Below are 14,906 nucleotides of genomic sequence, written 5' to 3' on the forward strand. Positions count from 1 at the left end.
CATGAATTCTGTTTTCTGTCAGGATCCAGAGAGATACACCAGCAGACCCCAGACAGCTCCTCTCGAGGTGATATTTTCAGAAACTGACACAAGCTATTCTATTTCTTCCCACAGTAACATCTATAAAATGCAGGCCAAATATCAGATAATCGTTTTCATCTACATAATTATGAATTGTACATGCAACTTGCAGGAACCTGCACAGCATATGCAATGAGATGACTCCGAACAGAGCTGTGTGGCCTGGGATGGGCATGAGAGGGACCAGTTCACCCTGGTTTGCCTAGTACACTCTTGGTTTGCCTAGGACACTCCTGGTTTTAGAACTGAAAGTCCCACATCTTGGGAAACACCTCCGTCCTGGAGAAATCAGGACAACTGGGCACCCCAGCCATGTACCCTTGCGCTCCACTGAGCTCCAGGAATATTGCTCCAGCAATAGCACCACCACCAAGAATGGCTAGCATTTACTGAGCACTTCCCATGAGCCTGGCCCCACGCAAAGCACTTACATACATCACCTCATTGATTTCTCAGAACTACCCCACAAGCAAGATACTATTATTAGCTTCATTTCACAGATAATAAAATTGAGGCTCAGAGGGCTCAGATAACTTGTTGAAGGTCATGCAGCTTATAAGTAGCACAGCACTGACTTGAGTTCATGCAGCCTGAGATCAGAGCCTGTACCGCTAACCACTGTGGGTTCCTCCAGGACAAAGCAGACGGGTCCACCTGCACCAGGCCTGATTCCACGAGAAAAACAGCCAAGATCCAATTACCAAAAGGTCTTACTAGGGACCAAGCTCAAAAACTGCACTCACGAGAGCAGGAATTGAGAGGGGATGTACACGTTCTTTATTGCAGGGCACACAATGAAAAAGTCACTGGGGACGGATCTGGTACCTTTGGAAAATTAGAGATAAAATGACACAGGCCCTTACATCTCAGAAGCAGAGATTCTTGCAGCAAAATCTGTGACATCCAACACCTGATGCATCCTACAGATTCAAGGGCAGTCCCACCTGATGGCTTGGGCTTCAGCCTCTCATGTGTAAAACTGGAATAATGGTCACCTCTTAAATCCATAGAGTGGCCATCCCATGGGTTAAATGAACTTGATAAACTATGTCCAGCCAAAAAATGTTTTCCTAAAATGCTGTGCCCGCTGGAGACCCAGCGGTCCAAAGACCATAGCCTGGGATGAACTCCTTATCCCATCTGAGTTCCTGGGAGTGTGGCACCTTCAGCTGTGGAGCCCCTCAATGTGGAATCAGTGGCAGCCACATCTAGGGGCTCAACTTTTATTCCAGGGCAAGTGAGGGTCCTCTCCTAGGACCCACCCTCTTGTAAGACTGGGAGGATTAAGACTTACTTAGGAGGAAGATGGAGCTTCATTCTTAGGAAGACAGACCCTCACTCCCATACCTCCTACTGCCATAAAAATCTTCTAACATTCAGGGGCCAGCCCAGTGGTGTAGTGGTTAAGTTCATGTGATCTTCTTCAGCAGCCCAGGATTCGTGGGCTCCAATCCCAGGCAAAGACCTACACACCACTCATCAAGCCATGCTGTGGCGGCGCCCTACAAACAAAATAGAGGAAGACTGGCACAGATGTTAGCTCAGTGACAATCCTCCTCAAGCAAAAAGAAGAAGACTGGCAATAGATGTTAGCTCAGGGCCAATTTTCCTCACCAAAAAAAAAAAAAAAAAAAAAGAAACTTCTAACATTCAACATCACCTAGACTCTGAAACGAGACAACCACCAGTGTGACCATGGTCAAGCCCTTGCACCTCCATAACACCAATTGTCTTATCAGATACTATATGGGACTGTTGTTTCTGCTTCACGGGATCATTAGGAGAATTAAATAAAGGCTTAGAATGCCCCCAAAAGAATTCTCATTGAAAATTCTGAAGAAAGGCTTTCCACTCAGGAATTTCAAAGACAACCTAAATTTTGCCCTAAGTAGGAATTTAGCACAGCACCGGACACAAAGTAAACCACAGAGAGAGCAGAAAGTAATGGCCAAGAAGACAGATTCCAGCCTCTAAGTGCTTGAGATCAAGTCCTTGCTCTACCACTCACTAGCTGTGTGACCTTCGACTTGCTACTTAACTGCTCTGTTCCTGATTTTTTTTTTTTTGAGGAAGATTAGCCCTGAGCTAACTACTGCCAATCCTCCTCTTTTTGCTGAGTAAGACTGGCCCTGAGCTAACACCCATGCCCATCTTCCTCTACTCTATACATGGGACGCCTACCACAGCATGGCTTTTGCCAAGCAGTACGGTGTCCGCACCTGGGATGCAAACTGGTGAACCCCGGGCCGTCGAGAAGCAGAACGTGCGAACACAACCGCTGCGCCACCAGGCCGACCCCTGTTCCTGATTTTTGAAGATAATTGTACCCACATCATAGGACTGTTATGAAGACTCTACAAGTGACAATTAATAAGACCTTTGAAAAATGTCTAGCTCACTATAAGTATTTAAAGTATACATTAGTGTTAGTGTTCGCTATTTGGTAGTCATTTCTGCTCCTGGATTTACTCCCCTGGTGTTCAGTTTGAATCCTTCACGCTCTGCACACATACCTCAGTGCACCTGTGATTTTCATAACTTTTGAATCTGGTTCCCTATCACCCATCATTTCACCAAATGACTTGTCATCTCCTTGTGTTTTCTGCTTTCTATTCCAACATGAGCCAAATGCTGCTCTCCTCTGTATACTCTTTGGGGTTTAGAAATCTTCATCCCAGGAGAGTGAAAACTCCTTCTGTCATATTCTAATCTGGATTGTTCTGACGGAGCCGCTGCTGGAAATGAACAATCCTGGAAACAGATTCTGTTTGTTTCATCTCCCGGACCTGGGGTTTCGCAACTTACTCCTTTTGAACAAACAAACTACGGGTAGTGTTAAACAACAAAACTGGTTAATTGGGAAAGGGTAGATCTTTAACATATGGACCTCTATTAAAGATCTCAAACGATTTGATTTTCAGGGGGAAAAAAGTCAAAATCCTAAAGTCAGAGACTAGTACTCCAGCCCTTAGGAAGCACAGAGGTCGTTTGGTCATTTCACAGATGGGAAACCTGTGCCCAGGTTCACAGTATCTCTAAACATTGAAAAGATTATGCAACATTACTCTTCTGTGCCAAATATGCCTTTCTGGGGCCTCAGGCAAACACAGGGCCAAAGGCTGCCCCATGCAAGAACCTGTTATTTCTCCATGGAGGGGTCCCAGGAGAGAGAAGAGGGTGTGGGAAGGGGGTGGACACTGGTGCCTGAGAAGGCCCCCTCCATCAGGGCCCCAACCACTCACGCTCAGATGTCTGCCTGCATCTGTGACACAACTCTCTACTTCTCTCCTCTAACCAGATGCACGGGTCTTACCATTCTCCATAGGAATCTTCAAGACAGACTTTGAAAGGAGGCTTTCCATATACAAAATAAGACAAATTTGTTGTGAAAGAACGATTAAAGAAAACAGTACACATGCTCAGAATCCTTACCATTTGCACTTTACTAACAAATCTTAAACTCCAAGGGTATCACTTTTTAAGGAAATAATTTAAATGCAGAAATATTACAAAGTGTAATTAACACCTATGTTCTCTATCAAGAGTTAACTAATTTTAACAAATTTTATTAAAGTGTGTTCCCTTTTTCAAATGAAATAGAATACTATAGATAAAGCCAAAATCCCCTTATCCAAGATCTCAGTTCCATTTCTCTCCATATCTCTTCTAAGGAGTGTAGCCTTCCATTCTGCTTTTTATACTAACATAAACATAGTTTATTAATACATATTTGATTGGCACATCCATTAAACTAGCTCTTTATTCCTCCTACATATAAGAGGATGCAGCATTGAAGATGCTGAGTTTGGTTCACGAACCAGAAGAGCCAAATATTTGTAAATATTCCTTAATAGATGCTCAAATTTTTAGGATAAGATCTTCCAAGATGCTGATATAAAAGGGCAGTGGCATGGCAAAAACTGGGCTGTTTCTGTGTACAAGCAAGATTCTGTCAGTGTTAAAGATGTCACTAGCCACTATGCATCCACTAGAGAACCAAGAGTCCAAAAAAGCCCAGGCCAAGATATACCACAACTGCTTCTGCTCTGTACGGTCACCTCACTTCCATGCTATCCTGTATCTCTGTCTAAATAAATCAGGAATTTATGAAAGTTTGGGAGCACAGACAAGGTCTCCACCAGATCATCTGTAACCCATTTGAAACTACGGCATTGGTGTCAGAAGTGGGACAGGCATAAAGAGCTCACCAACATGGCCAGATTTTAGTCAGGGATCAGAAAATCAAAGCAGGAAACAATGAGTAAAACATGACAATTTTTGTGGAAGGAACTAATTGAAGTGGAATTCATCCACGGTTCCTCTCCCTCCAACCATTTGGACCTGGCATAAAATAATAGACAGCTGAGCCAAGGGCAATAAGCCCAAGGCATAATTCCTGGAATCTTCTATATGAGCCAAAAAACAGCGGCTAGAATGAAGAATCTCCAAGGGGAGGTGAAACCCGAAAAGAAGGAAATGTCTGAGGTTTGAGCCTAAATCTAGGGATCACAAAGGGATACCCCCAAATTTGATATCAGAAAAGGTAACCGGGATGGGGGAGGTACCAAGGACCTGTAAAGCTCCAAGTAGAACAGGTGGTCAGCAACTTTCCAGGGACAAATGATAGCTGCTGAGGTTTTGGAGGTGACAGGAAATGAGGATGGACCTGAGAGATGCTTCAGCACTTGCTAAGCCAATTCTCAGTAAAAGCACTAACACTATGCTTTTGCACACAAGCGAATTTCAATGTATGCTAGATGTTTTATATGTGGGAAGAGGCAAAGATAAAAAAGGTAAGAAAGCTCTGACTTCACCAACTTTCACTAAAAAAGTGACCAATAAGGAGAGCAGTCCCAAGTTAAACTAATCAATTCTGTTTTAAAATATGTGTACATCTTTTACAGATAATGGTGACCTTGGAACTCGGGGATTTGTTCAGGTTAATTGCACTTCTCCACCAAAAATGGTGTTCCGAGGGTCAGGCCTCAGAAATAATGCTCTACTCGGAGCACACATCCTCTGTGCAGAGAATTTAAAAGATTTAATAGAGATGAAAATTTTTCATTGAGAACTATACCAAAAAAAGTCTTTTAAACTTCTGTTTGAAGCAAGAGTGGTACGGTACTTCGGTTGAGTTAAGGTGTTTGCATATTTGAGCTGAGCAGCTCAATAGTTGAAAAGTACAAGTTTCCTCTTTTCCAGGAGGTTCCATAGTTCCTCGGTAAACCTAATTTAAATGGCCTCAAGACAATGCAACCCAACTGTTAGAGAGCTGGCCTCTGCTTTGTTCCAGACAGTTTTATTTAGAGGACGATAACCATCCTGAATTGGAGTCAGCTGAGATACAGGGAAGAGGCCAGCAACGCTCCTGGCTTCTGAATAGTACTAATCACCCCTCCCACCTGACCCCATCCCACCCCACCCCCACCCATCCTACCCCACAGCACCTCATCCTATCCCATCCCACCCCTGGTTTGAGACAGGTTAGACTCCTGGCTTAAAGTCTTGGTTTCTGAATTTTCTGAGCCAAAAACTACTCTCCCAACCCCAATACACACATTTCCTATAACAATGCAAAAGGTGAAGAGATGGTAAACAGACAATATTCGGCAGAGGAAAGATTCACTGAACAAAACAAAAGAAAAATTAACAGTTAAACCACCAGGAGCTCTGGATCTGGAAACTGGAGAGGGAGTGGACACGGAAATGGCTTTGAACTCAAAGCTGGTCCCGTAGAATGGAATGAGGTCCTTGACCCAGTCCTGTATGTACAGTGTGCAGGTTCTCCATAACCACATGCAGCCCTGATCTGGCCACTAGGCAAATGATGACCCCACCTCCCTCACACCAGGAGGGATGCCTGGCACCCAACCTTGCACAGCCTGACTCAGCAAGACGGAAGGTGACAGTTAATAAATGAGAAACTGCTCCGAAATGCAAAGCCCTGAAGGCGAAGGCCAGACACTTCCCTAAGGCAGAGGAAGGTCCAGCTCAAGGTGTCTCGGCTTCCTCCTTCTCCAGGGCCACCTTGTGGAAATGAGTCCAAAAGGGCCTGGTGTTGGGACCATCACAAATTGGGGACCCTCCTGCCTAAATACAGAACTGCCTAGACAAGGACAATGGGGATATTTGGGACCACCCCTCACTGCTCCCCAAGCAAAGAGTTAACCTGTAAGCACCTGGAGCAGGTTCCCAACAGGAAGTCCAGTGTCTGGTCAGCCCATTTGGATTTTAACAAAACCATCTTTCACTGGAAGATCTCATGGGTCCCAACCACAGTTACCCCGAAAAAATACAGTGACTGAATTTCTTCTGTAACGACTGTACTACTGCCACAAGAACTGAAACTAAGAGTACAGGCAGGACACGGTCTGATCCACATAATAAATCATATATTCCCATTAAACCTTCAATCGCTGTAACTTATTAAATTCTCTACGTTAGTTTTATGTGACAATAAAAAAACCCCTCTGGAAATGGGTCAAAAAGGTCTAAAATAAGTACTAATTTTTAAAACTGGGATATATAAATGTAATAAAAATATGAAAATTCAGCTAAATTACATTACAGCCCTAATCTACTGGTGTTTTTTGTAAATTGGCTCTTGTGGAATCTAGATACTAACGTGAGAGTTTCACGGTCTTATCAAAACATTACAGCACTTCAACTTTTAGGGTAAAATTTGAAAAGTTTTCTGGTGGGTCTTCATATTAATTTATTTTTACTTTCTGACACTTCCTGACACTCCTAATTAACTTCTTTAAGATTTGGACTAAGTCGATTCTGAGGAAAAAAACTTTCTCTATTCAAAGACCTTTAAAGAGTGAAAGTTTGACACTGAACTGACACTGGTGCCCAAAATAATTTAAATAATGAAAAGATCAGAACACACTTCAAAGGTTATATTTGTATTCTTCTCCAAGATACAAGGTTTCCTCTACTTGTCTATTTCTTGAGGTTCCTGCCGTAGGCAGCGCATGAAATAGCTCCCAGGGATTTAAGCCTTTGTGTGACTCCCTCCTCTTGAGTGTGGGCTGGACCCAGTGACTTACTTCTGATAAACAGTATAGGGCAAAAGTGATGGGATGTCACTTCCAAAATTAGGTTACAAAAGACTGACTTCCATCTTGTTCACATTCTCTCCTACCCTCTCAACTGCTCACTCTGATGAAGCCGGCTACAATGTTGTAATGAAGGGGCCCACGTGGCAAGGAACCCAGGGCGGCCTCTAGCCAACAGCTCATGAAGAACCAAGGCCCTCCAGCCAACAGCCCGGAAACAACTAAATCTTCCCAACAACCATGTGGGTGAGCTTGGAAGCAGATCCTTCCACATTTGGGCTGAATGGATCACAGCCCCGGCCAACACTGTGACTGCAGCCTGTGAGAGAGAGCCTGTGAGAGAGCCAGATCCAGAGAACTCAGCTATGCCACACCCAGATTCCTGACCCAAACAAATGGTGAGAAAATAAAGCCACTAAGTTTGGGGGGAATACTTGTTATACAGCAATAGACAACTAACACAGTTCCCTGAGAATGAGACTGAGATTTGTTTTGTTTTGTTTTGGTTTTCTTTTCAGAAAACTAGTGCCCAAGAAACACTGACAGGTGAGAATCACCTGGAACCATGCACTTAGGGGCCAACGCCAAGATGCTTAAGAAAAAAAGAAATGGTGACATCAACTCCTAGGCAAACCTAATTTAAGCCCATAATGTGACATTGTGACAAAATTATTATAACTGGATTAATAACTTCTCAGGCTCAAATCAACTTTAAACAAAGAGATAAATGGTCATAAATACATGCTGTTTAAAGTATCTTTTTTTCTATTCCCAGTATTACCAACAGTCCCTATTTTATTCTGTTCTCCTCCAGCTTTCAATTAAAACACTACAATGTGCATCTCCAATTCGGTCTCCAGAGAAAGGGACTGGGGCTCTTTAAAAAATAACTGACTGCATGCTTGGGACAGCAAACCTAGAGGTGAGCCTGAAGATCCTTGTTATCACAGGAAAATAAGGACGCTTTCAAAGATGTCTGGAAGCCGTGAAAAAAGATCTGGTTTGAAGGGGCTCCTATTGACCAACTTGTAATTATTTAGCAGCAAAAAAAAGTCATAAGTATAGTCAATTAGAGCAAGTCCAGACCATCCAAGACCACTCTTTCTGATGATCAAACATCAAGCACTCTTTAAAAAGAGCTTGTTGATGTGAATCGATTAACGCCTGCTCCGTTCCAAAGAGACAAACGCAGGCCCCTTACAGGATGAATATATAACCACCCACCATGAGTCACAGGGGGACCAAGGGAAATGGGTTTGCCATCTCAGGGTTGGTTTCGGAACCACTGCGGAAAAGGGGAGTCAAGCAAAGTTGGGGCGAGCTGAGAGGAAACAGGCCTTCCAGGGTCCCGGGAAGCTAGAGCTGGGAATGCGGGTGACAAGCCTCATGATGCTGAGAAAGTTTGAGGTTCGGAAACCTCTTCTTAAGAGCAGCATCTGGAAGCCAGCTTGAAGGCCTCCTGGCGTGTTGATGGGAGACCCCCTACGCAGGCAGAAAAAACACAGGTATGGAGCTGTTTCCTCACCCCCAACTCCCAGCAACTGTTCATCGTGTTAGGAGACTGAGGGGCCACAAACATGTTGCATCTGCCCGTGAGCCAAGGAGCATCTCCTCTTCTGTAAAATTTCTACATCCTCAGCTTAATGAGAAAGAAAGTGAATGAATGGTCTCTTCTCTCCCCCAGCCAATCCATACCCCACCAAGACACTCCAGGCACAAGGTGCTCACGTCTTTGATTTTAACAGACACTGCCAAATTAGCACTCAAAAAAGCTGTTTCAATATTCACTACTCCACAATGAACAAAGCTACCTGATTGCTCAGATCCTTGTCAAAACCTGATAGTCTTAAACTTTTTAATTTTTGCCAAACTGATGAGGGGAAAGAAGCATTAGCTCGTTGATTTAATTCACAGTGATAAGAGCCTAAAAGAGAGGGAGAAAACAATCAAAAACAATGTCCTGCAAATAACTAATGCAGCAGACTGTTTTGGAGATGGGCAAGGAGTAAGTAAGAGTAAGGCCATTTACTGGCTGCCTGTTTTGTGCCAGGAACCGAGCTTGACAATTTACAGGCGTTATCTCCGGCTCTTGCAGCATGGAGGCATTGGTGTGCCCATTCTACAGATGCAGACATAAAGGCTCACAAGAGTGAAGTAATTTATCAAGGTCATATCACAAGACAGGAGCTGGGATTTATAGTGTTACACAACCATCACTACCTTCCAGTTTTCAAACCTTCCCGTCACCCCAAAATGTTCTCTTGTACCCCCGTGCTGTAAATCTCTGCTCCCCTGCCCAGCCCTAGGCAATCATTGGTCTGCTTTCTGTCTCCATAGATTTGCCTTTTGTGAATATTTCATATAATATGTGGTCTTTTGCATCTGGCTTCTTTGGCTTAGCATAATATTTTTGAGGCTCATCCACATTGTAGCATCTACCAACAGTTCACTCCTTTTTGCAGCTAGTGGTGTTCCCCCAGAAGGATTCGCCAGTTGATGGACATTCGGATTGTTTCCAGTTTTTGCTTATTACAAACAATGCTGCTATGGACATTCACGTATGTGTCTTTGTGTGGACATATGTTTTCATTTCTGTTGGGTACATTCCTAGAAGTGGAATTGCTGGATCCTGTGGCACATGTATGTTTAACTTTTTAAAGAAACTGCCCAACTGCTCACCAAAGTAGCATCACCATTTTTCATTCCCTCCAGCATCAAATAAAAACCGTAAGCCGAATATTCGAGAAATAGGAAGGACTTTATATCATGTGTGTGTGTCAGATAGACTTCAGCAGCTTGACTCCAGTGCGAAAAAAGTGAAGTCTGTAACAGTGTGGAGTCCCTTCAATTTACTACTTCTGTACCGGTCTGCTAGCAGATCTGGTGGGGCTTCTGAGCAGCCTTTGCCTGTGTAAATACTTAGGATGGGCCAGGTGAAATAATGCTGACATTTCAGCTCAGAACAGCTAAATGATCACCATTTCTCAATGGCTCCACATCCTTTCCCCACTCTGCCCTTATGACACATTAATTCCCATTTTTCACGGTTGACTTCCAGTAGGTCCCTTGGGATCTGTGCCTAGAATCCTCACTGGGTCCCTCTGTATCTTCTTTACAACCTGCAACTCTTACCAAAAGATGATAAATAAATGACCTCACCAGGTTCATTGCTCCCTCTTCCAGGCAAACAAGAGTGTCTGGCAAGACCACATCAAATGCTGAATCCCATGACCCCAACTGGTCACCAGGACACAACACTAGTGGTCCCCGCTATCCCTTTGGCTGCATCAGATTATTATTAATCCATAGAAAACCCATGGCTTTCTTCATCTCCAAACCAACTTGAATCCATTTTGTAAGATTTCATGAGACACTGTAACCGCCTTCTAACAGCTACATGGTGTTGCCTCCTAGCCCCAATTCTGTAATGTGCTTGCAAATGCTATTACACTTGTTGGACATGGTTTGTTTTCAATAATCTCATAGCCTTTTTATTTATTGGAATGCCACAGCCCTCTATATGTTTACTTATTCTTTGCTTGTTTATCAAGTGCACAAAGCATCTTTTCTCCCTCTGCCCCAGAGTGCCATGCACTGGATTTCTAGGTTAGGTGAGAGATGGAAATGCAGCCCGAGACTGAGCCCTGAGGCAAGGAAGATTATACAAGGGAGGGTGGGAGGAAGGAAGACCAGATCTACCCAGATACTTTCCTGTTACAACGCGCAACCATTTGGTTTTTATCAGTTCTCATTTTGAAGGCAAAACATGCTTAAAACGAAACATTCCCTATCTACACTCCTGAATGGCCAAATGTATTAGTGTCACCTGTTTCATTCTAAATGTCTCTCTAAAAGTCGTTGCAGGACCCAAAAGAACAGGAGAAAAAAAGAACAGGAAAGAAAAAGAACAGCAGAAAAAGAAAAGGAGGAAAAAACAACAGGAGAAAAACTAACTTAAAAAAGAAGAGGAGAAAAACTAAAACTCATCACCAAAATCCAGCCATCTAATTTTCAATTCATAGCTAAGCTTAACATCAATGCCCTCTTAGCCTGTGTACATACACCAATGCCAAGGCAAATAAGAGACCAAGCTCCCCATTAGGATAAAGCAGTCTACTACTCATTCTGCATACATCATCTTAGTTAGTCTCCACAAAATCCAGTGAGGCAGCTATAATTATCCTCACTTCACAGATGAGAAGCTGGGGATTCGAGAAGTTAAATGACTTGCCCACACTGGCAGAGCTAGAAAGAGGCAGAGGCAGGATTTAAACTGAGGACTTCAGACTCCAAAGCTCATACTCTTTTCTCTAAACCAGGCTGCTTCCTGAGTTAAACTCCCTCGTCCCCCATCACAGTTGCCACAAGAATCTGCCATCTCTTCATCATTACCAATAAATATTTATCAAGGACCCACCGCCTACATGGCATTGCTCTTGTTTCCACAGCAACACGCTGTCAGAGAGTCATGGGAGTATCCCATGCTCAAAAGAAAGATGCCGTAATGTCCTGTGATCATAGCTCTGAAAGGTGACAGTTACACTACTACAGCGGATGCCTTCTCAGCTGGCAGCCTGGAGCCTGCAGGAGTTGTGCTGGGGATAAGCAAGAAGAAATTAAGTGGAGGAGAAAGGTAGTGGGTTGTAACCCCAGAGGATGGGCTGCTTTCACTATGAATGTGTTTGTGATCGTTGCTGAAACAGAATCCAAGCCAGGTTTGCACATTAATTGTTCTTTTATTAGGAAACAAATCAAGCAATACAGGACAGAAAGTAAAATTCGACTGTACTGTTAACAGTTCCCCAGAGGTATCTGGCAATGATTATCGAGTTAAATGACTACGTCACTAACAACTGCAATCTTGAGTCAGTCCCCTCTAAGATCCGTTTTTGCTCTCAATATATGGAAGCTGAAACTCACTAGTAAATGGACTAACTATCCCCTTATCCATTTGTTTAACCGTTTCCCTCTTCCCCCATCCCAAATCATGTTTTGCCACACTCTTAACAGGCAGATTTTAAATGCTTGTTTACCATGATTCCTTACAAAAATCGTCCTGGCTCATGAAACCCATCTTAAAGTAAAGAAGAAAGAAATTGCTTTTTGATGACAAGCTTTCACCACTGACTTCTGGACACCGTGACCAACGTGTTACAGCAAAACATATACCCCAACTGTGTTCTGGATGTAAGCTTACAAATTGAAATTGCTTTCAAGACTGGGAATTTTCAAATTAAAAGAATATGGGGAACACATTACTGAGTTTTCAAATGTATTGTTCACCCAAACTTGCCAAAAGTTTTAAATGAGATTCTTTAAAGGAAATCAAGCTACTGCCCTGTTTATATTCTATTTGGGTTCCCACAATTTCTGCATTTAGAAATAAACTAAGAAGATAGATCCGTTTGTAAAAGTTGACATTTGCAGCATTCCTGCATCCACAAATGCAGATGTTCACAAGGAAATCTGGAAAAAAATAATCTAATTTAAATAGTCTCGTTACCATTAAACAGAAAGGAGAGGGTAGATATATACACAAAATCCCCATTTTTACGAATGAGTGAGGTTTAGAATGCACCAAATCTCCAACACAACCGAATCCTACTCGTATAAGGAGCCCCTGCAACAAACGCAGCCACTTGCTAAGTAGATGCTATAAATTCGCCGAAGCCAGTCGGCTCAGGTAGAACCAAAAAGAAACAGACGGCGCCTGAACAGCAGATTCCTTCCCAAACTGTACTCCAGGATTGCTTTTCTTTCTCGCGTGTTCCGAAGAGCAAGCAAAGAAAAGGTGCTTGCTCCTCACACTTCTCTAAATGTTTTAACAAAAGGCTGCTGAATAAACACATTACTCATTTTAAAAATTGAAAAGAAGTTCTATTCCTGAGATGAAAGCAACTAGATTTGCATTTTAACAGTTGTGGGCGAGCGCCACCTGGCGGGAGCATCCGGAAGCGGCGTGCTTTCAGCCTTGGACAGCTTCCCAAGCCTGTATGGTTTTACCGCACGTTACCAAAGAACGGTTTGAGATCCGGGGTGGAATATTTTTGATATTGTTTTTGCTGCGGGAACTTGAGTACTATTAACGTGTGGCAGGCTGGCCAGGCCTTGGAGGAAAGTAAAATCTGAGTTACCAATCATGCCCGGGTCCCCAGGACTGCCCCAGGCATCCTCCTGCCCTCCCCCTCCCCAGCACACCTAATATAGACCCAAAACGAGGAAAACAAGAATCATGCACCATCTTTAGAATGATGTTGTGGCCTTTTCTCTTCTCTCACTTGGTAATCCAACCTTTCAGCTTCACACACCTCAAAAAGAAGTGTCGTAGTCACCTAACTTCCCAGCCACGGAAACAGGGTGTCCCTTCGCGGAAGTCCCACATTCAGTTCCCATTTCGGTATGGAGCAAGGAAGACGCCGCTGCTCTTCCAATGGAATGTCACTCCGGCGGTTCTCAACCTCAGAAGCAGCCCCGCTTAAAGAGGTTACACTCGCCCGCGGCTTCTTCCTTTCTTTCTCCAGGATAATATATGGGCCCCGCTGTTACTCAGCAATCCAAAATGAGTCTTTTCCCAAGTCCCACTCGCTTCCCTCAGCCTGCCCCTGTGATGCCAGCAACCTCCGCTCGGGGTGGTCACCCCAAAGCCAGTTGGTGCTAAGAAACTTCCAGGTGATTTTGAACTTGGCTGTACACCTGCACCACCTCCTCCCTTCTCTCCTTCCCCCCACCGCCTCCTCTGTGGGCGCGCAGGGCTGGAGCCGCCTGCGCTGGGGTTTGGTGACGTGTAAGACCCCGGGTCGTGGTGGTCTCCTGTGCACGCCAGCTTCCCATTAGGCGCACCCAGGGCAAAGCCCCACCCTGGGAACTACCTCTGCTCACCTCCTTCCCATCGTCAAACCTAAATATGACTCCCCAAACTTTTCAGGAGCAGACACGCTCACAGGTCAAAGCCGCTCCGCTTGTGGGGCCTTCACAGGGGCGCCCACTTACTCCGGATGAAAAGCATGGGGTAGGGTGGAGGTACTGCTGTCTCGGTCGTTAACGCAAACACCCCCACGGGTGCCTTCTTAAGGACAAGCGGCCTCCTTAACGGCAAGCTTAGGGACGCAGCGTGTTGAGGGCAAGTCTGGAGCTTCCTGTGTCCCCCGGGAGAAAAGAAAAGCCACCGCCCTGGCAGCCTCGGCCGGTTGGCGACCAGTCCTCCCCGCGAAAAGCGCGCGCTGCCCAAAAAGCTGCTGGGGAGGGAGCGCTCCCCACCCCGCGGGCGTCGATGCCGCTTTCCGACTCGCCGCCCCAAACACTCAAGCGACAGATTCCGACAAGTGGGAGGCAGCAAGTGGAAATATTCGCAACAACCGCGCAAAGTTACTCCAGCCCGGGGGCCGGGCGGGAAAGTAAAGCGGCGAAGTTCGCCACACGCGGGCTGCCGAGGGACGCCGGGACCGGGCGCGGTGGCCCGGGCGCGCCTGGACTCGGCTGCCGGCGTCTGGAGGCAGGGACCTGGGCTCCGGCCCCGGGCCCCGCGCCCCCGCGAGCCCGCACAACTTCCTCCTCCTGGCGCCCCGCGGCGGGTGCCCGGGCGCCCCGGGGAGGGAGCGGGGAGCCCGGCGGGCGCACTCACCTGCGGCGCTCTGTGCCCCGGCGCCGGGCAGCGGCGGCAGCTGCAGCCGGAGGAGCAGGCTGAGGGCGAGCGCGGCGAGGCTCGCCATCCGGGCGGCGGCGGGCGGCTCAGCCCCTTCCCGCGGGGGCCGGGGCCGGGACTGG

The 14,906-nt window shown here is 45.4% G+C and overlaps 1 protein-coding gene across 1 annotated transcript in view; it reads right to left on the minus strand.

Annotated features, from left to right (window-relative positions):
- PTPRT (protein tyrosine phosphatase receptor type T) overlaps positions 1–14,859 on the minus strand; it is a 1,006,957-nt gene extending 992,098 nt beyond the window's left edge. The window contains exon 1 of the mRNA XM_046677949.1: positions 14,764–14,859. Within this exon, the coding sequence (XP_046533905.1) occupies positions 14,764–14,851 (88 nt within the window). The 5' untranslated portion in view covers positions 14,852–14,859. The remainder of the gene's footprint in view (positions 1–14,763) is intronic.
- Positions 14,860–14,906: the final 47 nt, after the last annotated feature.

This window comes from Equus quagga, chromosome 12 (assembly GCF_021613505.1).
Source record: "Equus quagga isolate Etosha38 chromosome 12, UCLA_HA_Equagga_1.0, whole genome shotgun sequence".
Classification (NCBI taxonomy): Eukaryota; Metazoa; Chordata; class Mammalia; order Perissodactyla; family Equidae; genus Equus; species Equus quagga.